Source organism: Maniola jurtina, chromosome 20 (genome assembly GCF_905333055.1).
Source record: "Maniola jurtina chromosome 20, ilManJurt1.1, whole genome shotgun sequence".
Classification (NCBI taxonomy): domain Eukaryota; kingdom Metazoa; phylum Arthropoda; class Insecta; order Lepidoptera; family Nymphalidae; genus Maniola; species Maniola jurtina.
In genome coordinates, this window is record NC_060048.1 from 9,229,667 (window position 1) to 9,255,220 (window position 25,554).

At 37.0% G+C, this 25,554-nt stretch overlaps 1 protein-coding gene across 1 annotated transcript in view; it reads right to left on the reverse strand.

The window, feature by feature from the left end:
- Window positions 1–5,181: 5,181 nt before the first annotated feature.
- The window catches only part of LOC123875390 (zinc finger protein 608-like), a 199,280-nt gene continuing 178,907 nt past the window's right edge, over window positions 5,182–25,554 (reverse strand). The window contains exons 4-13 of the mRNA XM_045921195.1: window positions 25,430–25,553; window positions 12,445–12,532; window positions 11,589–12,318; window positions 10,977–11,186; window positions 10,335–10,445; window positions 9,403–9,725; window positions 8,448–8,598; window positions 7,703–7,890; window positions 6,901–7,175; window positions 5,182–6,159 (exon numbers count right to left, since the gene is read on the reverse strand). Coding sequence (XP_045777151.1) covers window positions 6,098–6,159; window positions 6,901–7,175; window positions 7,703–7,890; window positions 8,448–8,598; window positions 9,403–9,725; window positions 10,335–10,445; window positions 10,977–11,186; window positions 11,589–12,318; window positions 12,445–12,532; window positions 25,430–25,553 — 2,262 coding nt within the window. The 3' untranslated portion in view covers window positions 5,182–6,097. The remainder of the gene's footprint in view (window positions 6,160–6,900; window positions 7,176–7,702; window positions 7,891–8,447; window positions 8,599–9,402; window positions 9,726–10,334; window positions 10,446–10,976; window positions 11,187–11,588; window positions 12,319–12,444; window positions 12,533–25,429; window position 25,554) is intronic.

The following is a 25,554-nucleotide window of genomic DNA, read 5'->3' on the forward strand; positions in this document are numbered from 1 at the left end:
CTCAAAATTATTTATAATTATATACATTTTTACTTTTAATGATTTTAACCACTACGCACCCTAACTTTATTGTAATTTTAAGCCTAACCTTAATTCACTAACTGTACGTTCCTAGTCAATTTAGGGTGATCGCACACGGCCAGGCCGAGCCGCAAGTCAGTAGAACGAGTCGAGCTACGCACCTGGCGTTAGCACTACTCCAAACTACAGTACAAAGTTACAATAATAGAGATATTATGAAAAAACTGATTACAACTGCGCGATTTTGGTAAAATAGCATGTTGCATTGCAAAAGAAAGAGGTATTAGTAACCTGGATATTTCTTTTGCGATTCGGCATGTCATTTTATCGTAATCGCTTAGTTGTAATCAAGTTTTTCTCAAAACAATATCTCAATTTTAACTTGATTGTGGGTTGGAAGTATTTTGCAGAAAATGCATCCAATAAATTATTATCATTCACATTTTTAGTGCCTTGATCTAAACTTGCGGCCCGTCTTGTTATATGCGATCACCTTATTCGTAATGCATAATATAGATTGCAATCCTTTATAAACTGTACATTATTTAGGGTTTTTAGAAAATAAAACACATTTTTAAGAAATAATTTATCTTTATTATTCCTTTTTTTAACCTCTCGAATTCTTTTTCTAAGAAATCAAACTTGGCTTTACTTACATCGAAAAAATACACAAATGATATATCGATACATTATAGTACAACACTATGTTGTATACCAAGTCACTGGTACGATAACTATAAAATAATGAAAGCGTAATGAGCAGCGATAACGCGCTGAATTTAATTAAGCGATACTGACGTCATGGGGTTACCCTTGAAGTGGTTTTTATAATGCGAATAATCGCTGTGTCGTATTATTACCGAGGGTTCGAAACCTCATTTAACACATTGGTAGAGGACAACACGTAATTTTTAGGTGGTGGATCAAAGACTACATATAATTTTATTGTACGTTGCCTAAGAGTAAAGATATAATAAAATATCCTAATCTAAGATGTAGAGTGTGTTTACTTACTGCCGAAATTAATAATCAATCTATCCGTAATCTGTCGATAATTTACTTACGGCCAAAATTAATGCTCAATCTATCTTTGTCGATAAGTTACTTAGCAACGCTATCATTTGTCAAAACGACTTGACGAATAACAACATTGATAAGCAACTTATCGACAGATTACAGATAGATTGATTATTTATTAATTTCGGCCGTTTTTCGAACTTTAAATTTGGGGTAAGTACAAAACTAAAAAATTTGTTAGCGGAGGGAGGAACAGAGGTAGGATTATTAGTTTCCGCATCAATAGTAACCCCACTTTAGCACGTCTTTGATAACGCTATAAAGTAATCATCAGTCTATTTGTCAATGCACGAGCGACTACGAGATCATGTCATCATGTTCTCATTACATTCATACAAAATAGGCTATTTTATTCCATAACAGTACTATAGAGATAAGAAGCTTAACTTGAGGTAAGTACGTTAAGCGGAATTTACATTACGAAATTAATGGCACGACATTAGTTTCACGATATTCATTTTATTATCAATTTGCACGTGTAAACGTCTAATTCCGTTATGGATGCATTACGAAATAAGACGTTTACACGTGCAATTGATAGTGAAATTAATGTCGTGCCACTAATTTCGTAATGTCGTTTTAACTATGCATGTTTCATGCTACTACAAGTTTTGTCGCATATATGCGACAATTTAATTTGACTAAAACAATAAATTGTCGTTGATCATGAATGAATATACTTTTATTGTACACCACATTTTGTGTTTTTATTGTACATACATACACTTGTAGGTACAATTAAAACCTCAGTGTCTTTTTGAAAATAATATCAGTGCATCTCTTAGCCTCTTCTCTCTATAGCAAGTTTCTTAAACGTAAGTTCTTTATACCACAAGTTTACTGCACTTTAAATAGCAAACTTTTTAAATAACCCATGCGGTCAGCAATTTTACAAAAATAACAGTTTTTTATCAATTTACCATTCTCAAGTAGGTAAGTCATATTGTTTTCAATAAAATCATCAAACCTTCATACGAACGAATAAAGATGCTACTTATATTCACAACATTGCTATGTTTTTGTACGTCCTATTAAATTTTAGATAGGTACTTACATAGAATCTCTATTGACATTCAAAAAGTAGACCTTTAGTTAGAATCGCGAAAAGTTATAATTTTTTATTTTACAATCATAATTTTTGTCGAGACCACTCTCAAAAATATTCCATAATTCACGATTTCTTTGAGGCTGGGCTAATTTGTGACTAGTGTAAAAGAAATTTCTTACACTTCTCACACAGAATTAGAGGTTAAAGTCAAAACCACTGAAAGTCGCAATAAATAAAATCAAATCAACATACCTAGCGCCAAATTAACCCTTGTATATTTTTCCTTTGTGATTGGAAGAATTTAGACCAACTATCAACTTTTACTTTCATTTTCATTGAATAAATTTCGATGTAAATATTCAACATTTTTTGATAGGTAGATATCTCAGGATGGCTACTACGCACGTTACTGCAAGATGGACAAGAACACGATTTAGAAAATATTGACAATATTGTGCATTTTCACAAAAAACATCGCTGTAGCATACTTAGATCTGAAGGCATTTGTAATAGATTGTTGATAGTAGGCCCCATACAAAAGTATTAATAAGCGAAAAATGGTTCATAATATAGGCATTTTGCTAATGAATAAAAAATGAACATTTAGGCCCCACTTCTTACATTATAATCGGGTAATTTCGGAAACAGGTACACATGTACATAGAGTTACGTTAAAGAATAGTGGATCTCTACATATATTCGTCACCTATGTGTTATAGAGGTATACTACATGTTGAAAATGCATTCAATCGACGTGTCTCTCAGCTATACACTTGGGTAATTATACTTAAAATACAATAACACTTATGTGCCAACACTAGAGCAATGATTAGGGCACTGATTCTCTATGACTTTGAAGTCGTAACCACGAGCTAAACGCATCGTATGAAGTCGAAGACACCGCTTTAGGTATATCATTTAGTTTTCCTTAGTTTGCTTAAAAGATAAATCGCAGAAACCGTCTCGGAGAAAGTGAGAAAAGCGTAAGTTTTAGACCTGGTTAGGTTTTGCTCTCGTACCATGATTTGACTGTCAGTTCGCGTTAACAAGGTCGCATGGGCAGTGTACATGTAGGTACTGCGCCTCTTACACATTTCAGCGAGAACATACTTAGTTTGCCTTTGAAGTAAACTAAGAAAAACTAAAGTATATTTAAGAACTATCAACTTGACTTCAAAAATTGCGAGTCTCGAGTTGATACGTAAAAATACCACTAAGTCGGTGCACATGGATATTAATTTTTTGTATTCAAATGAATAGTGATAGAAGAATTAAAAATCTAAACTCACCCAATCACTTGTAGAATCAACTAACAAAATAATAATCATTATAGAAGTAGGTATTATATATTTGAATTTGAAGGTAACTATCACGAAATTAATATTTGTATAAAAACATGAATGAATCAATGATAATATTATTTCTTTAACATTCATTTTAACACCTAGTTAATCAATAAAAAAGTGAGAAAAGATGGCATTAATTTACCGTCATTCTGATCGTCACTAAAAAAATAAAAGTTTGAATCCACGTGCACCTAACTTTACAGCGGGCTGTTTTGCTAACTCAATGTCTAACATTGAATGAAAACCACCGAGCTCATTTGACATTTATTTTTAATCATTGAAGGTTTTCTATGAAATATTATTTTAATATCACTCAGTGAAGCAGCAATGTAGAAACAAGCAGTGTTAGATACTGAGTTAGGAAATCACCCGCCAGGATAGAGATATCGAAAATGCAAACTCAACAAAACTACAGTCGATTAAAATTGCGACCGGAAGACATTTTGGTTAAATCAATATCAAATACAGTGAGAATAGTTACAAATTAAAGAACAATGTTTACACACATTTAAAAATGCAGCCCTTAACTACAGTGCAGTACGGAAGGTACGGAAACTCTAATCCCTTGTATCTTGAGAATATGAGATTTTATACATTTAAGAGTTTCTTACTACATAATAAAAATTTACACTGCCTTTACAAAGTGTTAGATACATGATATAGCATGACAGACGGTCCTTCGAGTTCATTCCAAATTGGAGATTTAAACAAATTCTTTTAAGTCCTCATATCTACTACGGGTATCATATTACGAGGTTCATTCTTTTATTGGTACATCCATACATCAAGTCCTAACCTCGGCTTGCCGAAATGTTTACGGACATTATTACTCGTATCAACACCTTGTATATGTCAAATGAATGTCAGCATTGTAAACGAATAGGCATGTAAATAAGCGATGTGTAATTTTTTTTTATCAGTAAGACCTTTTATCGTTTAAAAGCCAAACATACATACGCACAGCGATATATTCAGAACACTCCACGAATCTATAAGTTGCTCTCTACTTTATAAATATTCGCTTCTCACTATCGATATCGTCGAGACAGAGTACGATTTGTGCACGCTACGACTCATATTATAGGTATACCAGTTCACTGAGATTCACAGAGATGGATATATACAAGTACGCTGGAAGAGGTGTGCCATACAAAATGACGGTTACTCTTTGTACAATCCGACCGTACGGGGAATTAAAATTGACACATTGTGTCAAATAGTCTTTGTGTTGATACAATGTTGACAGATGTCTTATTATTATCATTTAGTTCAGAGTAGATACGCTCACACGTCGCTTACTGCTGCTATCAGCACCAAAATGGCGAAATCAAGTTGCTTCAAAAACAGGTCGGCAATCACAGGTCTAATGTGCTTGTATGAGTAGAGGTCAGTCTCAGTGCTGAGACTGCCCGTGAGGTCGCAGGTTGCGGGAGGGTGACAGTTAACGTAAAAATCAAGAAATTCAACTTCTCTATCATCACCATTCCGCAACCTGCACTCTACCCCACTGGTCGCCTCAGCCAAACGGTACACCTATAGTCCCAGAGACGGTCTAAAGATTAGATTACTTATGATGTCAAGATAATTACCACTTCCCTCCTACGCGCATAGACTAACAAGTCTCCATATAGTATTACGTCATAGCTCAGTGGAACATCAATATTAGTTTGAAAAGAGGACACCTATTAAATTTTGGCTCAACTCAATTTATGTTAATTAAAATACTTTCGTAACTAATTATTTATTATTATTACACTAATTTAAGCGTTTTGTGTTCAGTCATTCTATGAATAATATTAATTATGGATCTTTGTTCGTCTACGCTAATAGAAAGACTATGTAATAATTATTTTCACACATTAATTTGACAGGAAATCTCTTCCCCATCTCACACTATATTGTTACAATGATCACATTGACGCCTTTAATCTTAGTACACTATATTATCTAAATATCAATTAATCTTAACATTAAAACTAGGTACGCTTGATTTTGTTTGTGGAATGCACTTTTTTATAAATAAAGATCTTAGTACACACTGAATTCGGCATAATTTTTACGGGGCTTCAAACATCAGTACAACGCCCGGAGGAAGAATGAGAGAGTTCATTGCTTTATATTACACTTTTGATCAACAGAACAATAAAATAGTAGGGCAATTTACAGGTAACACTAATATTTACAGAACTAGTTTGTGCTTTCACTAGTTACATTAAAAATAAAACTAAACGTTGGTGCATTAAAGTCCTTTATCGTCCAACATCCAACGTTTACACTTTCACAACATCCATTTGGGAGTCCAACACCACAACGGTCCAACTAAAACTCAGGTAACTATTAGTTCACATTCTAGAACATTCAAAGCGCACATCACATACACATGGGTCACTCGAGATCACAGTATTTAATTATGGCTACTGGCATAAGCGAAACACGTATCGTTTATTTCACTGTCACAATGGAAATAGTTTTTGTTTGGTCGCATCCGTGTTATTTCGATAGAAATGTTATCGAAAACTTGACATAACGGTCACTCATTTTTATATCGTTTATCGAACGACTGTTCGATACAAAGTTAAAGCCGGCTCTTGCACTCCGCGTTTTCTCACTTGGGCGGAGTCGGGAAGGAATTGACGACCGCTTGCGTGCTAGCTAGCACGGCCGCCGCTGGAATTACAACAAGCTTCTATTAGGACAGTCTCCTATTAGTCTCTATCTAACTTTCACTTTCACTTCCACTTTCACTTTCATTCCTTTCCCGAATGACATCTTTCTAAAGTGAACGCTTAGTTACACTTGCGCGGTGCTCGGCCGCTTTTCGGCCGTATGCTATCGCGCTCCTGCAACCAATCACACGTTTATTATTAGAAGCGGCACACGCTGCGCGGTTTCAGGGGTCAAAGAAAGATGTATCCGAGAAAAAAATTAAAATGGCGGGATGGTAAAATAAAACTAATATTAATAATGTCAATGGTAAAAAAAACATAATATTAGCTAGATAAATTAGGAAACAGAAATTACACTCAAACTATACAAAATTTTCAAATTCAAATTTCTTTATTGCAAATATGGGTAAACAATGAAGATGTTACAAAAACAAAAAAAAAGATACAGCCAAATTACTAAACTTGGGAAGTAGGAATTTGATTAATTTTATTTTTAATTCTTTTTAGCCGACTTAAAAAAATGAGGAGTTTCTCAATTCGTCGGAATCTTTTTTTTTTTTAAGTCAAAGTACGTTCTTTAAGTAGAGATCTTTGTGCTAGAGGGGCTGATTTGCATGATTAAGTGCGTTGATTTAGCACACCGAAGCATAGCACAACAACTAACTCTAATTATACCATAGGGATAAAGGCATAACGTGTGCGAATGTATCGGTGAGCTAAAGGCGTTATAAAGCTAACTTACCAGGATAAGGCGGTGGATACAACGGGTACCCAAGTCCGACGTGCGTATGATGATGAGTGTGCACATGTCTCTGCGGGGGCGGCGACCGAGGGGACTCCTTCGGCGGCTCGGGCCTCGGCGGCTTGCCTTGCGGGGACTTCGCGTGCTCTTGTAATTCATGTATCTTGTGAGGTGCGGAGTGCGGCCCGTATGCGTATTGCGCTCCGTGGCCCGGTGGTAGGAGCTCTAACTTTGTGGGCGCGCCCGGTCGTGAGAGATCCTCGGGTGCATGATACCTTGGTAAAAGAAATTGATAGAATGTTGAAAATTTAAGAAAATGGGGTAAATCTTTAAATTGGGGGAAAATCTTAAATTGTAAAGTGGAGTAATAAATTCATGATCTTACCACAAAAAATTCAAACAAGTAGGTATTAAACATGTTTTTTTTAAACCTGACATTTCCCATACAAAAACAGTGAAAACATCAATTTTAGTAAAAAAATTTGTGATATTAAGACCTAATTTTGAAATGTGCTGAATTGATTTTGTTAAAAGAATCGACTTTTGAATGACGCGAACAAATACTTCTTTTATCACAATAAAATATCTTATCAATAAAACTAGGAAGTGTGTCTAGTCTAAACAGAACTAGTGTGGTAACAGACATATAGATAGATTTTTTTTATGTGAAAGTTTATTTGAATAAAAAAAACTATCTATCTATAATGTCTGTTACCTTTTTACATATTGGGAGGCTATCTCTTATGAAGACATCGGTGCAAAATAATAATTTTCTAGTGGAGAAAAAACAAAAAGATGATACCTTGGCACCGTCCAGCCGCCACCGAAGCCGCCAACCAGCATAGGGCTCAAGGGAGCTCGGTACACGGGGTCAAAGGGCAGGGCTCCGTAGTGCGGCGGTTGCATATATGGCGGTAGGTAGTATTGGGAGGTAGGTGGCGGCGGTGGCCCTTGTGTTTCCGTCGTCGGCTTCTGACCTTCCTGTTTGACCTGTAAAGAAAAAATGTGATGTTAGAATCTACACTGGCCTATAATATGCTCGATATTGTTAGCGAATGTTAGAGCAATGTTCTCATACACAACATTAGTTTTTGAAAATTTCCACGTATTTTGGCGATTACCTACTCGTAAAATTATGTTTTGCACTTATCGGCTTTTTAGTTAAAGGACGGCAGAAATGGACACGGGGTACATCTCAATCAATCTATATGCATCGCATTTTTGTAGTACTCGCCAACGATCTTCTTTAGTCATCATCTCCTCAAAACTGGGTATCCACATACATATACGCGAATATCTCGATTCTTGGCGCGCTGAAATGGAAGCTTTGTGTTGCTGTGCCCTCCCCTCAATGTCCCGTAAGTAAACGACACTGCTCAAACTGCAGTTACAGGGTCCTATATTTTCGAATCGCGAAACAATAGCGTGAAGAACACGAATAGCTATAGATTCGTGAACTAACTACCCAGCTTTGTCTCAAACTCTCCCCAACACCCAGTCACTCGACAGTCTCGTAAAATCGTGGACATAAAATATGAGCTACACACCTTAACCTCCTCCTTAGGCTTGTCATCCTTGTCCTTCGGCTTGTGCGCGGGCTGCGGGCGAGGCGGCCCCGCTTGCCCCGGAGCCCCCGGCGGCGCGCCCAGTGGCTTGTCCCCGCCTTCCTTGCGACGCTGCTCCAGACTCATGTAGTATCTGCAACATATTTTATTAGATATTAGCTGATGCCTGAGACTACGTACGCGTGGATTTACGTTTTCCAAAATCCCGCGGGAACTCTTTGCTTTTCCGGGATAAAAAGTTATCGAAGTCAATTTCCAGGGCGCAAGCTACCTCTGTACCATATTTCATATAAATCGATTAAACGGATATATTCTTAAGAATCCCGTAGGAACTCTTTGATTTTCCGGGATAAAAAGTAGCCCCCGGGATGTAAGGTAACTCTGTACCTTTCATTAAAATTGGTTCAGTGATTGAGCCATGAAAACGTAGCAGACAGACAGACAGACAGAGCGATAGACAGACGAACAGACAGACAGACACAAACACTCGCATTTATTATATTAAGTCTGGAAGTATGGATTAACTCGTTCATCCGAAGAAACTTAGATCTACCCTCACTGGCATCCTTGCTAATGTGCTTAGAGAAAGCAGCAGTACATAGCTCAATGCGTTCGACGAGTGTTATTAGCTTAATGTTCTGGTACAATGCTGCTTTAAAAACAGCTAGGGTATAAAATACTGGTATACTCTTTCGAGGATAGCGAGTGACTACATCGCCTTACTCACAGCTGAGATTGCTGGGCTGTACAAAATGTGCTTGTTGATTATAATAAACCAGATAAACACCAGGAAAAAGTGTCATGTTAGATTAAGCTCGCAGTTTTGTATCTTCTACATAATTATTTTAAAGCGATATAAAATGGATGAGTTTTATTTTTTCTCCCCTGTGCTTATGAATGAAGATGTAGACCTACCAGGTAACCAAACTAAATTTACCTTCTCAATTCCTCTTCTCTCGCATGCGGAGGTCTCTGGAAGGCGTAGGGTCCCATTTGGGATTTCATTTCTATACTCTCTTTCAAGATCTGATGATTCTCGTTCGGTCTACTTGGGTCCTTTCCATCGGGTGGCCTCTGCTGTTTACTCTTATCGAGTGGGCTTGGGGTAGTTTTGGAACGGTCTGACTCCTTGGATTTGTCATCTAGGGGTGGCCCAGGGGGCGGTCCGGATTCCACGTTGTAGGGAAAATTTGGAACGTAATTGTATGGGTAAAAGTGCGGTGGAAGAACCTTCTGCGGTCCACCGTCTGGTTTGCCATCCTGTGAAAATATAGGGAAACATTATAAGGTTACTCTTCTTACGCAATTCTTCATACAAACGTATTACCCCTATTATTCTATTATTTAGATTGCGAATATAAATAGTGAATGGGACGTGCTGTGAATTGGACGAGTTGCGAATGGGAAGACTTTATACTTAACAAACTTTTACTAAGCCAGATATCGATTTATCTTTCCAAGAATCTTGATTGCAACAGCATACTTTCACGCTTGACTTAGCGATCATGGAGAGCACTCTTAAGTCTCGAATCAGAACGAGACTAACTGACAGCTGGTGCAACCTACTTAAACAAGTAAACTCATAGGCATTATACTAACAGCTCCGCTGAAAAATTTCGCAAGTTACTGCAGTGGGGTCCCTAAGGATACTTAAACGAGACAGAGTTGGTAATATCCAAAGATAATTTTTGTTTCAGTTGCATTTTGTTAGCTGGTTCAGATCCTCGCCAGCTGGGTGGCCAGTTAGGATTTTGGAGCCGCACCAGAGGTCTAACGTACAACGAACAGTTACGTCTAAGAGCGGAAAAGAAACCCAGGAGGAAGAAGAAGAAGAAGCTGTTTAAGAATTATCCTTCATGTTATGCATACCTTAAGGTCGCCTTTAGGATCCCCTTTAGACAGATCTTCTTTCCCCTTGTCTGGCGGAGGGGGAGCGCTCGTAGGATGCGTCGGGGGCAAGTAGGGTGGCTGCCCGTAGTACTGTAATGAAAAACATAAAGAATAAGGTCGTCTGACAGCATATATCGGCTCATTGTATTGATTACAACGATAATATAAGTCCTTAAGTGGACCGAAAGTTGGAGGACAGAATTTAGACTTGTCAATCCCTCGCTCGGCCTTGGTACCTGGTGATAATCGTTATAATCTTACTAAATTATGCAAACCTCATGCTGAGAGCAAGTGTTTCAATTCCTACCAGTTGCAAGTTTAAATGAATTTACATTACAAAATTTTTCACGTCATTAATTTCATTATCAATTGCACGTGTAAACGTCTAATTTCATAATGCATGCATTGCGAAATCAGATGTTTACACGTGCAATTGATAATGAAACTAATGTTGTGAAACGAATTTCGTAATGTAAATTCCGCTTAAATGTCTCTGTTCATTTTCGACCGCCTGACCGATATCGGCCTAGCAAGATCCTAGATATTTTTTTTCTAAATCTTTGTTGCACACAAATCAAAAAAAAAATCACCATGTCCAAAAAACAAAATGTTGGAACATACCTGATGATAAACTGGGAAAGGTCGATGAGTTGCTTCAGGGTCAGGGGCGCCCTCTGTCGGCGCGGCATCGTCGGATATGTCGGAGTAGGCCGGGGAACGTACGCCAGGGGTTGGGGACCTTCTTGCCCTTCGTTTGCCGGGCGAGCCGTCCGGTGGAGACTCGGTGGATTTGCGCTCTTCTGATGGCATTAGGGCTGACCGGGGTTTAACCTGGAAATATTTGACAAAACATGAAAAGACATCTAAATATGTATATTATATATAAGATTTTTTTTTAAGACGTAAGTAACTATGTTTTACACTAGCGTATATAACTATGTTTTAAAGTCGCGGGCATAAGCTAGTTAGATATAAAAGGGGATACTTTATCACTGTTCAGTTTGCTTAGTTTTGTGATCCTTTCCTTCCTGAATGGACCGAGTTCCAAACACAATAACAAAGGTAATAAGTAACTTTAAGATGCTTTGCAGTATTCAGGAAGACACTTTTATTTCAACCGTTTTTGGAGATCTTTCCACATTATTCTCTTTCAGAAAAAGAGTCTTTGCTTTTGTAGTCTAAAATTTATATTACACTTTGTACGATCTGGAGGGAAATTTTATTTAAAAGTACCTTGAACTGCGTTAATTGTGTTGTCGGCTGTAACGTGGGCAAAGCCTCAGGCGGTGGAGTAGTTGGTGCGGGAGGGGTTACCGGCCTTTCCACTTGCGGCGGAGGCTCCGGTGTCGTTGCGAACTCCTCGAACCTCGGCTGAGGTGGAGACTCGACTACATCCGGCTTTTCAGGGGATTTCTCAGGCGATTTATCAATCTTTTCCTCCGGTGATTTGGTAGGTGTGGGGGATTTCACAGGAGTCGCTGGGGTGGCAGGTTCTGAAGGAGGTTGCGCTGGCGACGCAGGCTCAACTGTCGGTTCCTCTTGCTCGGAACTTGAGCCGTCTTTGTCGTCTTCGTCGGGCGCACCGTGCGCATGCGACCTGTGGTACTTCAACCCGTTCGCGTGTTTGTACTTCTTGTTGCAATTCGGTTCTGGGCATTCCAGTAAAATAGGATCAGGTGGTGGTGATGACGGAGTAGGTGGAGGGCGTTTCGCTTTAGGCGTTGGCGGACGTTCTTCCGCGTCTGAATTCCTCTTTCTCTTGGAATCCGGTTTGGGGGGAGTAAAAGGCGTCGGAGATGGTAAGGCTCTTCGGCCTTTAGCGCCTCCGTTGCGCAGTTTGCTGTGCACTGAAGAGCGCGTTTCGGTAAAGTTTGTCATGTCCGTGGGTACTGCGCCTCGACCGCGTTTCGCGCGGCCTTTGGGTGTCCGGGAGTCCAACTCCTCCGTTGGAGAATCACAAAACCTGAAATGATAAGAAATAATCATGTTGAATGTGAACGCTAGATATTGTTTAAGAGAGTTAAGATACATGTTACAAAAATACCGGAAAAAAAAACAGAAAAGTTTATAAAATTTGATTGTTACTGACCGAGGCGGCGCCCAATCATGTCTCGTACAGTCCAGCAAGGTGCCAACGTAGGTCTTCCCCCGCCACGTCACGTTCACCACCAACACACCTGAAAAGATAGAAATGGCCCATGAGAAACTCTATCAATATTACATTTAATCTTTTAATTTTAACGATTTTGGCAAACTAACATGCAGCATTAAACACAATACACATAGAACATTAAACTCAAACTCAAACTCAAATTATTTTTATTCAATTAAACTTTTACAAGTGCTTTTGAATCGTCAAAATAATCTACCACTGGTTCGGAATGCTGTTCCTACCGAGAAGAACCAGCAAGAAACTCGGCGGTTGCTCTTTTCAAATGTATAATTTACAATAATATGCCATACTGTATACAAGCAATTGCAGCGCCGTGTATTGCTGGAGCGCATCAAATCCAAGCTTTTTTGTCATTTACATAATCTTCGATTGTATAATAAGCTTTTTTCAGGAGCATACTTTTAATAGATTTTTTAAACTTGTGTAAAGGCAAGTCTAAAATTGATTGTGGAATTTTATTATAAAATATTACACTCATTCCCACAAACGATTTTCCAACTTTCCTGAGGCGGAGCGTAGGATATGCGAGCCTATCACGGTTTCTAGTTTGCCGGTCGTGGAAATCACCGATTTTTTTGTAACTATGAATGTTTTGTCGTACAAAAATTATATTAGCGTAAATATATTGAGAAGCTACTGTAAGAATACCTATTTCCTTAAATTTCTCTCGTAGGGAATCGCGCGGTTTTAAATTATAGATTGCGCGTATTGCCCTTTTTTGTAAAACGAAAATTTTTCCAATATCTGCCGCTTTACCCCATAGCAAGATTCCGTAAGACATAATACTGTGAAAATAGGCAAAATATACAATTTTTGCAGTTTCCACATCAGTTATCTGTCGAATCTTTCTAACAGCGTAAGCAGCAGAGCTGAGTTTACCAGCAAGTGTTGATATATGGGCGTTCCATTGAAGCTTTGCATCTAAAGTTATCCCCAGGAACACGGTAGTTTCTTCTACTTTCAACATATCATTATTTACCATTAAATTAAAATCATTTGCCGTCTTAGTATTGGGCAATGCGAATTCGACACACTTAGTTTTCTTTGCATTTAAAAGCAAATTATTAACAGTAAACCAATGAGTAACCTGCGATATGGTTCTATTTACATCGTCAAAATTATTATAATTTCTATCGACTTTAAAAATCAATGACGTATCATCAGCAAATAGTACAATATCGCAAGTATTTTGGACGAAATATGGTAAATCGTTTATATATACCAAAAACATGAAGGGACCTAAGATAGAGCCTTGTGGAACACCCATTAGTGAGGCTGATCCGGATGACTTCACATCATTTACACATACAGTTTGTATACGATCACTGAGGTAGGACGCAATGAGACTAAGCGCAGAGTCTTTGATTCCATAGTGGTTCAATTTAGCCAAGAGAGTCTCATGCGCAACGCAATCGAATGCTTTAGACAAATCACAGAAAATTCCAATAGCATTCTGTGAGTTCTCCCATGCATCGAATATATGCTTTAAAAGCATTGCGCCCGCATCGATTGTTGATCGACCTTTAGTAAAACCATACTGCTCCGAATGAAGTAATTTATTCAGATTAAAGTGCTGGATCAGTTGGTTGAGCATAATTTTTTCAAATATCTTGCTAAAAGTCGGTAAAATTGAGATTGGCCTGTAATTATTTGGGTCAGTTTTACTACCCGATTTAAAAAGAGGAATTAATTTACTGTATTTCATAAGATCTGGAAAGGATCCTGAATCTACGGACTCATTAAAGATTAGAGCAAGATATGGAGCAACAATATCAATAATATTGCTGATCACTTTTACTGAAATTCCCCATAGGTCTCCTGTTTTTTTGTACTGTAGCGATTTGAATACTTTAACAATATCATATGGGGTAACGTGTTCAAATTTAAATAATACACTGCACTCAGAAACATTGCTCCTTAGAAGAGTGTAGGCTTCCGCTGGCGACGAGTTAAGGGAACTGGTAGTGGTAACTGGAATGTTTCGAAAAAAGTCCTCAAATACGTTTGCTATTTCTAAGTCGGAGTCAGTAATATGGTTGTTAATTTTAAGTTCCAATTTATTATTTTCCACTTTACGTTTCCCCGTTTCATCTGTGATGATATCCCAAGCTGCTTTGATTTTATTATCAGAATTAATAATTTTCTGTTTTATGTAAATTGACTTAGCTTGTATGCAAACATTTCTAAATAATTTTGAATAATTTCTTACATACTGAACAAATGTTGGAGTATAATTATATTGCTTTTCTGCATACAAGTCAAACAGCTTGTTCCTACTTTTATAAATGCCAGCAGTAGCCCACTCACTAAATTTAAGATTTTTAAACAATCTTTTTTCTATGACTTTAAAAATACAATTAAATTGGGAGTTTATACAGCTAAAAAAAGCTTTATAGAGTTCATCCGGACCACCCTGTGTAAGGTCAATTGTAGGTAAAGTAGATAAAATATTGAGTTTGAATTGCCTTACTTTTTTGGTGGTGACTGGCCTATACTTTATAACTTTTGTTATATTTTGTTGAGAGCTGGGAACAGATATCATTTGTCCACAGTGGTCGGATCTAAGAGTGGTGATAATGGATTTTTTAACAATTTTACAATCACCAAAAATGTTATCAATACAAGTAGCTGAAGTTGCCGTTACACGTGTGGGCTCAACAAAAATGTTTTCTAAATTAAAACTTTTAAATAAGTTAAGTAATCTGTCTGTGAAGGAGGTGTGAAGTAAAATATCAATATTAAAGTCTCCACAAATCAATATTTTTTTTGATGACCTACATATCCGCCTCAGTGCCTCCTCCATGACGTCCTCAAACAGAGAAAAGTCACCCGAAGGAGGTCGGTATGCGCAAACTATAATATATCGCTCCAGCTCAACACAGGACAGCTCAATAGTGCGTTCAACCGAAAGATTAAGAATGTCTTTTCGTTCCTTGTAATTAATGTTGTTGCGGGTTATTATCATAGATCCTCCGCGAATAGCCTTCTTTCTTGTGAACGCACTTGACAATGAATAATTTCCAAGATTGACAATTAATTTAATAAATTAATTTAATGACAATAATAATTAGTTCCGCTAAGGGTTAAATAAACTAGGTGCATACAACTTCGTGGTGTGACGTGATACAGGAGATAAGAATAAATTGTGTATGACAAAAATATGAACACCGGATCTATACAGACCGATCGCATTTAGACTATAAGCCGACTATAAAATTACAGTTTGGTTTTTATGCAGTTGACACAACTGCATTCCACTATACGCAGACTATGCACTGTGCAGTCAGTCGGCAGTTGTGAATTTTACAGTTGGCTTACAGTCCAAATAAATATCGGTCTGTATAGCTGCACTAGGGTGGACGGAACCCTAATAAAACTGTTATGATTCCGTACCCGAAGGATGCTAAGGGGAGCCTATTACTAAGCCTCCGCTGTCCGTCAGTCTGTCTGTCAGCGGGCTCTATCTCGGAACCGTAATAAGTATCTGAGTTAAATTTTTCACAGATTTGTGTTCCTACTATCGCCGGTTTGTGATATACTTTGACATACGAGTAAGAATGAGGCTGCAAGTTGTTATTTAATAGGACTCCGATAAAAATAAAAATAAACTGTAATCGCTCCCTTTGTATGATAAATAAGTAGATAGTCGATAAACTAACTGCACGAATAAACCTGGCAATTGCACCTGTCGTAATTCCCGCTACGATTTGGTTACAAACTACAAGGTATCGAGGTTTAAAATTTGGGTCGACACGGGCGAAATGGATGCAGCTGAGTTATTGGCGAGGCAATCCAATTTGTCACGGGCGCTCATTTACATATGGTAACCTAGTACGACTTTGCATATCTCGACAACGTTGATAGAACATCGAAACACTAAAAACAGACTAAAATGAACTTAACAGTGATTCTTTTAAAGTCGTTTTTCAGTACTACAATTAATACTATTTTTTTTTAAAACGCTTCCGCTTGTGGTTCTGACTGTGTTTTGTAGACGAACTGAAACCTTAGAACAAGCGGGTTTAGGTCCTTTGATGTTAGTGTTTGCTTACTTGGCATGACTGTATTGACTTATTGATATGTACAAACTTGTTATGGTGAAGATTAGACTCGCCTGCATATTCCCACGGCCACGGGATGGAACGGTAACCCCACAAACTACAAGGTGACCGCTAGATTTACGTTTTCTACGAGGCATAGGGATACATATTGTTGGAATTTCTTGACAGAAAATCCCAGTAACTTTTTTTAGCTTTACCCAGGACTTGAATCTGCAGTCGCTATACCGTGGCTAGTGGCTAGCTTATTACAACGAAGAGGCTATTCATACGAAGTTCACTCGTTTTATTCGTGAGTTTTGAGACTCGAGAGTCTACGCTTGTACTAAGCCGAAGGGGCCGGGCGCCCGAAGAACGTGACTCCAGCGTATATTTAGACATGGCCGCGCTCTGCCCGAACCACCCCGCTTATCACGCTCGCGTGCTTACTTATGCAAATTTAATTAATCAATTTAATCCCCTCTACGCTCGTATAAAACTTTTCCACACTATTACTCGCTGTTCTTGCTGTTTTACATAAAGTTAATACACGGGTCGCAAGTATTTATAGCTGGTACATACTTATTAAAATTATGTTAGCGTATTATACTGAAGAATCTAACTACCTACTGTCCACACGATATCATAAAAAATTGCGGCAACCTGACCAATTGATACTTAGGCGTAAATATTGACACAGTTTATTCCGGCGCTTCTTCTGCTTGAGGCTTGTTAGCGGAAACGCAAGGATAACCAAATCTTAGTAGATGTGATGTGTGGCACAATTTAAGAAATAAAACTTTTTTCTTTCTTTTTTCTACATTACACGCTTGGAGTTCCGCATGATTGAATTCCAGAAGTCATGAGCCGAATCCGAATATATATTAACTCGAGAGGTGAAAGATTGATAGAAAGATTGAGAAACCTTTTTTTTAATCCAGGACGATAAACCGATTTGTGTTGACTTTGGGGTATTTAAATTGTTAATAAACTGACAAGCTGACCCGACATTTGATGACATTTCTAAAAACCATTTCTTTGGATTCTACGTTGTACAACAGAGAAACCCGCTAGACCCGCGGTTGTTATGCCAGTCAGTTAGTCAGTGGTGGTTAAGTCTAATCGAACATCGATAAAAAAAATAACGCACCCTCGATTCGAGAGCGAGGTTATTTCGTACGCAATAGTTGTTCGAGCATAAAATAAACAAATTTCGATAAAATAAGGGCTTACTGTGTGCAGCAATCCTTTTTTAATCCCCGGAGAGCGATTCTTTGTCGACACTGGCTCATGAATTGTAAAAGGGTAGCTTTTAAATAATGTGTGAGAGGGCGTGGCATATATTTTTACAAGGGAGTATGTTCCATATTCACATTAAAAGGAAAAACTGAATGGCTGAGTTTACGCATAAATAAACGTAAAACTCAAATTTCCATTCAATAGAAATGGCCCTCACTATAAATTCTCAACATAATATTATGTAGATCTATTTTGCGTGTCATTTTACGAACCCATGGTAAATGTACAAAAAAAATCATTTAAAATTTATAGGTATAATAATAATTACACCTACAAATTTTAAATGTAATTTTAATTGTGTTAGTTAATTATTAACTAACACAATATTTGTACGTCACTACGGCTAATGTGTTGAACTTTTGTAATCATATATCATCTTTTGTAACACACATTATGCAAATAAACAATTTCTATTCTACTAGTTACTACCTAAGTTAGATTCACTAACAAATACTATTAATGCACATTTATCGGTAAAAAGTACAGTTGACGAATATAACATAATCTCTACGAGTATATCTACTCTTCTATACTACTGAGACAAGAATACACATACAAAAGACAATACACCATTGAGATAGAATATTAGATCAATACACCATAATATCGATACTAATTAATTCCGTGAAACAAATAACAATAAACCAGAAATAACAATAAATTGTGAATTGAGTACATATTATTCTTGAAGTACGCATTGTACAATGTTGAGCTCGTGGTCGAAACATCTTCAAAGTACAAACAGTCTTTTAAAAAATATCCTTTTATTTAATTTTTATGTCCTTCTCGATGGAAAAACTTGGAACATTTTTCCATCAGTGGGCAGATCCATTATACGAACCTGAAATTTCCAAGACCCTCTTTGAATCGAAATAGTTACTATTCTAGACTATTGTTTGGATGGATATTGGATAGTCATAGATAGGGTGAGTTTGCCAAATATACTAACTCTACATTAACATTGATAACGTGAACGTTAGAAATTATCACCTGTGTAGCTGCTCAGTAGTTAACAGTCCAAAAATTTCTTTTACACATTTATTATTTATTACACGACTGTTGAGACACAGACTAAAATTTTCCGAAAAAAATTCAATAAAGCGTCGTTTTTTTTTCGTTACTTTTACTACGATGGGCTTCATTCAATGTCAAATAAATAATTTTTTATTCGTCGTTGCATCGGCAGCGTTGAAAGCTACGGTAGTTTAGAGAATATTACCTGTGCTGCTCAGAAACTAGTAGTCAGAATCAAGCGATGTCTCTATAAATTATTAATATCCATTATTCCGTTTATTGTTTCACGAACAATGAACACATAAAGCATCTCTATAAGCAATTTGCGTTATCCGAGCGAGTTATTGTACCGAATGAATGGACATGATAGATGAATCCAACTGACAGTGCGATTTAATAACCCCCATTTACAATTTATATGATATCAATTTTGGGCTGCGGTCAGCGGATGAAAGATCGTATTTAATACGTTATATTTACGTTTAACAAATGGTTAATTGTGCAATGAGCAAGCTCACTTTGTTGAACGTGTTTGAACAAATCACAATGCAAACAATATGGAGTAACTAATAATTCCTCAAAGCTTGATATAAATGGGTAAATAATAATTATAATTGTTTGATAAGTAACATAGTAGTGATAGTAGGTATTTAAAACCATAAAAAAAAGGCTATTGAAATAGGTACACGGTCTCGAGTGAGCAAGAAAGCAGGTTCGAACCCTAATCGTAATCTTTGATACACAGTATTTTTTATTTGGAATATCACCTTATTTATTTAATAGTTGCACAGGACCTCAGCATTAAGATTTAAGTCGTAATAGTTTACGCACAAAACAAGACAGGAACAGGTACTTTTATAATTAAAATCTCCTCCGGTGGCGTAATACTTGAACGGCCTTTTTAAATAAAACACAACAAATACCTAGGCTTCTTGCTAAGTTTCATCATTACAGACTTGAGTTGAGTTACTTTGTTCGTTATATTTTAAAAAGGAGCTTAAGTTTCCGAGAGCCAAAGTACAAGGAAAGCAGGAATATTAAAAAGTGGGCAGACAGAGCTTCAGAACTCAGGAAATTGTCAGGCGCGTCTCCGTTTTATTATTTAGGGGTTGGATTCACCAACTGTTCCCGTATATTATGTAGACTGCTAATAAGTTTAGGCTCGATTTACAAAGTTGGTGGTTAGGTAATGAATTTGTTCAGCTTTTAACTCTAACAAATTCGATTTCTAAGCACATATTAACTTATCCCATAAGTACATTTGCACTACGTTTCATTTCTAAGAGAAGATGGGCAAAGTTTAAATGGTATTTACAGAGCAAAGAGACAAGTTTTAAATACAACCTTCTTTCCCGTCCAGTCATTAGTGACAGGCGTACAAATCGAAGCGGACACGCGCAAACAAAAGGGCCCGGACATCTAATTTAACTTTTCCGTGACCGGTCGCCCATGTTAACCATTTCAGGAGACATCTGCCTGCTTGTTAGAATTTCCAAGTTAAGAGAGTAGGTATATTTGGAGAACACAACATCATAATGTATGTTAATCTTGCAAATTGATTAACGATCGAAATTAATATTCAATTCTATCTGTATAATCTCCCGATAAGTTTCCCAGTCAAAAAATAGTATGTTTTTGACAAATATCAATGTTGCTAAATAACTAATCGGCAGATTAAGGAAAGATTTATTATATTAATCATCAATTTTGGCCGTAAGGCATCAGTCAATATCACAACTGTATCGCAATTGTCTTGGTCTCGGAAAAAATCCCTTCAAACCAAGAACAGGCGAGAATATCACCCACACTCGCGTTTTGAACGCTTCTTTTTAGATTATCTCGGCACAGTAGACGTGTCTAAACAACCTCGACGTGAATCTAGAGCAGGCAATAAATCAATTAGATACATTTAGCTACAGGTAACGCAGGACACAGAACATTATAACCAATGATATTATGATATTACATAATACATATTATATTATATGTAAAAAGAAGTAGGTTTGTTTACATACGTGTAAAACTTAATTGAAGACTAAAAACTGCGATACTTGAGTCACATTTGTAGAGGGATATCTCTTTGCACATGTGAATTTATACCTATCCCTTATCTCATCACCGAGCCACGAATTTTAAACGCCTGTCATAATTATAATATTTTATACCAGTCGGTCATTGTTTGCTGAAAAACGATTTTAATTTCGATTACAGTAGATAGATTGTTGATATCATTAAATGATAAATCTGAAACAAGTTGTTTCATTAAGCTTTTCTTGGCCTTTCGCCAGATTCTTTTAATTTATTAAATAACTACAGTAGAACGTTAAACTAATATCGTGATTTGAAAACTCATTACAAACGAATTATTGTGATGTTATATCTCAAACTAAACATGACTAACCATTTATCGTTTTCAATTAACCGACCGACTAACGGGGGGATTAAACTAATGTTTCCTGATTGAGATCGCAATGGCCGCCACCAGGAGAGCAGAGCGGTGGAATAGGTTCATTTAGGATGCTAATTACCTCGGTACGTAATCAACTGACTAATGGTTGTGGAGCTACTGCCTTCGCTTTTACGTTTCCCTTTTTCGCTCTGTCATTGTGAGAGCTTTTTTTGTTCCGATAGATTTTCTTTTCACTTTAGAATTCCTTTCCAATTTTAGATTCAATTTCTTCCAATGGCTAATAAAACCATAGCTAATACCGTAGACTGTACGTAGAGTCTCAACTGACTAGCTGTCAAGATTAGAACATATTGAAATCCTAAAATGTAGGTAGGTACCTACCTACTGTTCTCGATTCATATTCATTTATTTTACAATCCCAATAATATATACTTACAATCATTATCATCATCGACCCATCACCACCGGCTCACAATTGAGGCTCTCCTCTCAGAATGAGAATAGTTTCGCCTTTGTACGTATTTGCAGATTTCACACACCTTTGAGAACATTATTGAAAAGTCTCAGGCATGCAAGGTTTCCTCACTATGTTTTCCGGATACTTAATTTCTTTAAAGAAAAGTTAGACGTGCGTGCCTGAGGTCAAACCCCGGACGGTTCGATTAGGAAAGTCTACACAATATTTTTGCATCACAGATCAGATTACGGTATAAACTACGCATTTTAAGTGGCAAGTAGGACTTAAAAATCAACTGACAATAAAACTCATACTTATTTCACAAAGGCTACAAAAGCAAATAATAATAAAATTTCAAACTTTACCGCATTCATTGTTCTCCATCGCACAAAGTTAGCATCCATTTACACCCATTCAACAAAAAGGAAACTTCGCGGTCTTAAAAACTTCTCCGCAAAGTTAATTAAAAATTCCCGCCTTACAATCTCGCCACTTTACCGCCCTAATATAAAGTATATTATGAGATAAATCATGTTATAAAATTCACGGTTTCATTAATATAATAGAAGTTAAATAATATTAAGTTACCCTAAATGAATTAACTTTTTAACCCCCGACCCAAAAAGAGGGGTGTTATAAGTTTGACGTGTGTATCTGTGTATCTGTCTGTGGCATTGTAGCCCTAAACGAATGAACCGATTTTGATTTCGTTTTTTTTTTGTTTGAAACGTGGCTTAATCGAGAGTGTTCTTAGCTATCATCCAAGAAAATCGGTTCAGCCGTTTGAAAGTTATCAGCTCTTTTCTAGTTACTGTCACCTTCACTTGTCGGGGGTGTTATAAATTTTTAATTTACACTTGTTAATAATTCATTACGTAGGCATGAGGTTAGTATAGTATGGTTTTTGTACGCGATCGTAACTACAATTTATGTATTATCAGATGATGACCGTGTGCAGCGAGGATTTAAGTTTTTAAAATTCCGTGGGAACTCTTTGACTATCCGGGATAAAGATAGCCTATGTCCATCTCCCGGATGAAAACTATGTTTGTGTCTGTGGGTCTGTTTAAGCTGTCTCTATAGAATTTCGTCCAAACTGGTTAAGCGGATGTTATACCCTGAAAAAATAACGTACGCAGACAAACAGACAACCAGACTTTTGCATTTGATGTAGGTAGCCAGAATTCTTGAATGATGCTGGTCAAAGTCCAAATTAAAGACGTGGCTGAATCATTTTGTTATGATCGCTCAAACTTATATTGGACTATTAAGCATTAATTAGTTAATGACTTACATTAATGACTGGAAATATATTTTAAGGTAAGTAGCGCTATGTAGTACCTACTAAGGAAAAATAAAATAGAAATATCAGTTTAATATAATCGATTAGAAGAAGCTCCGTAGGGACGAAACCGAAAGGTATCCAATTAGTTAGAAGATTGTAAGAAAAGCACTGGGCAATTAAATGCTTTACATTGAACAAAAATATTGGGACTTTTCCACGAAAAATATCTCGACAGTATTCAATTTCCCTGAGCCCGTCCGACGTCAACGAAAATAAATAAATTGGGAGGGCGTGAGCACTCCCCCCTCTGCGAGGATAAATTTGGAGTGCCAGCGGGCAGATGTTGATTTATTATTACTTTTTATTGTAATTATATGTAACGCCAGGGGAGTCGCATTGTACTACTAATAGCCTGCACAGTAGACACGCAAGTATTGTATTAACACGAAATACATCACGGCAAAATAATCTCTATATAATTTCCGCAAAGGTAGCAAAATTGCGCGTACGTTTCTAATATATTGATGTAAGAGATCCCATTTCTGTAATACAATGTATTTTTTTTTGTAATGATAGACGGCTGCGTATCATGGACGGCGGGATATATCAGCGGGATGAGAAATAGGGCTTATCGAAGAATAAATGACTACAATATAAAGGAATATCATGCGCTCAGTTTGGTACACAATGGATAAATATGTCGGCCTAGATTATAAATCAATGCCTAGAAAAGAGGGCGCAAAAATATATTACGTATCGTGTAAAAGAACTTATACCTACAGAACAAGGTAAGACAAGCGAAATATTTCACTGTTTAGACACTGTATAATTAATGCATGTAATCAGCATGTATTCATGTACGAATTAAATATAATTATGGGTTTTAATATGCATATCCGTTTTTATTTTACCTACTGAACTATTCCAGTTATAGAGTTCTTTTTCTATTTGTTTATTCTTTTCATAAAATAGTTTTTCTTTACTTTAATCTTTAAAAATTCATTTGAATGTCTTTTAGTTTCCTTTTTCCTTGTCTCCATGTGGTCAAATCCAGGTACATATTCTATAATATCTATAAATATAGTGAAGTCCACGGAGGTCTGTATAAAATTTAAGAAGCCGGTAGAAAAACATTGCCAAAAAGTTTAAAAATAAATATCGATCGTCATCGTTCTATATATGTAGTTAACATAATATTATGACGGTACATAAACATTAACGTCTCGCATATCCCTCCATTAATTTTAATTTGAGAACCAATCAGTCAAACTCACTGCAATATTTATAAAGTGCATTTAAAATTTAATTTGCTCGTGCCATAAAAGACCGGTCGACTGGCCATGCGGTTATAGTATGCTTAATACTCGTATTTATTTATTTTGTAAAATTGCTTCAAGGATAATTATGTTTATCTTAATATGGATGTAATTAGTAATGTTTGTAACTTTGTGGTAAGTATTAATTAAGTTCGCAGTCGTTTTACGTTTGCATTATACTGATGATTATACCACATACTATGTAAATTCTCGTATACGTCGTATTCATAGAGCTATAAATCAGCTTAGATTATTTTATTAACGGCCGATATTATAATATTAATCAATCTATCTGTAATCCGTCGATAGTGTCCAACGCTGTTTGTCATAATCTCACGTACAAAATACATTTTGACAAACAAAAAACTGGCCACGGTGATAGGACAAAAAATATAATCATTCGTCACGTATAAAATTCATAAGGGCTTAAATGCATAAAGCTATATACTCGTATCTCGCTTTAACAGTAAGAGTCATAATAGGGCCCCTCTACAGGTATTTGTCCTGAGGTTCAAAATGAGCATACAATTTTTAACAACATATTCACCTATCGACAGATTACAGATACGATTGATTAATTATTTTATCAATTTTGGCCGTAAGTCAGTAGGATGATTCTGATGTGAGTTATTTTGGGAGCTTAGCTAATACCATAAGCTTCGAACTAAGTTCAAGTTAGCAGCGGATGACATGATGGTGATGTACCTAGGTACTACTAAGGTAATAACCTAAGCTGATTCCTAGTTCCATGGTACCACTGCACTGACCTTTAATAGAAATAAATACACAGGACCTGCAATTGCCGACCTATTTTTGAAGCAACTCGATTTTTGCCATTTTGGCGCTGGAGCTGATATCAGCATCATGTGAGCGTACTCGAAACTAATTTAACAAATCATTCGAATATACATACATCGATGTTCGAATACATCGAAAGTGTGGTTGGTGGGTGGCGGTGTGGTGTTATAAGGTCGGTATGTGTGGACTGCGAAGCGGACACAAGTATCAGGCGTGCATAAGCGTGCTGGAGGTGTGATGTTAGGCGCTACGGTGCGTTGGGTTCGTGCGCTAGTAACAACTCACCACCTTCCGTTTCGTGCCACACGATGCCCTCCAGCGTGACCGAGGTACCAGGCTCGCAGGGTCCGAGGCAGTCTGGCTCGGTGATCGTTCCCACCGAAGTGCCGACGCATACTTCTGCTGTCTCC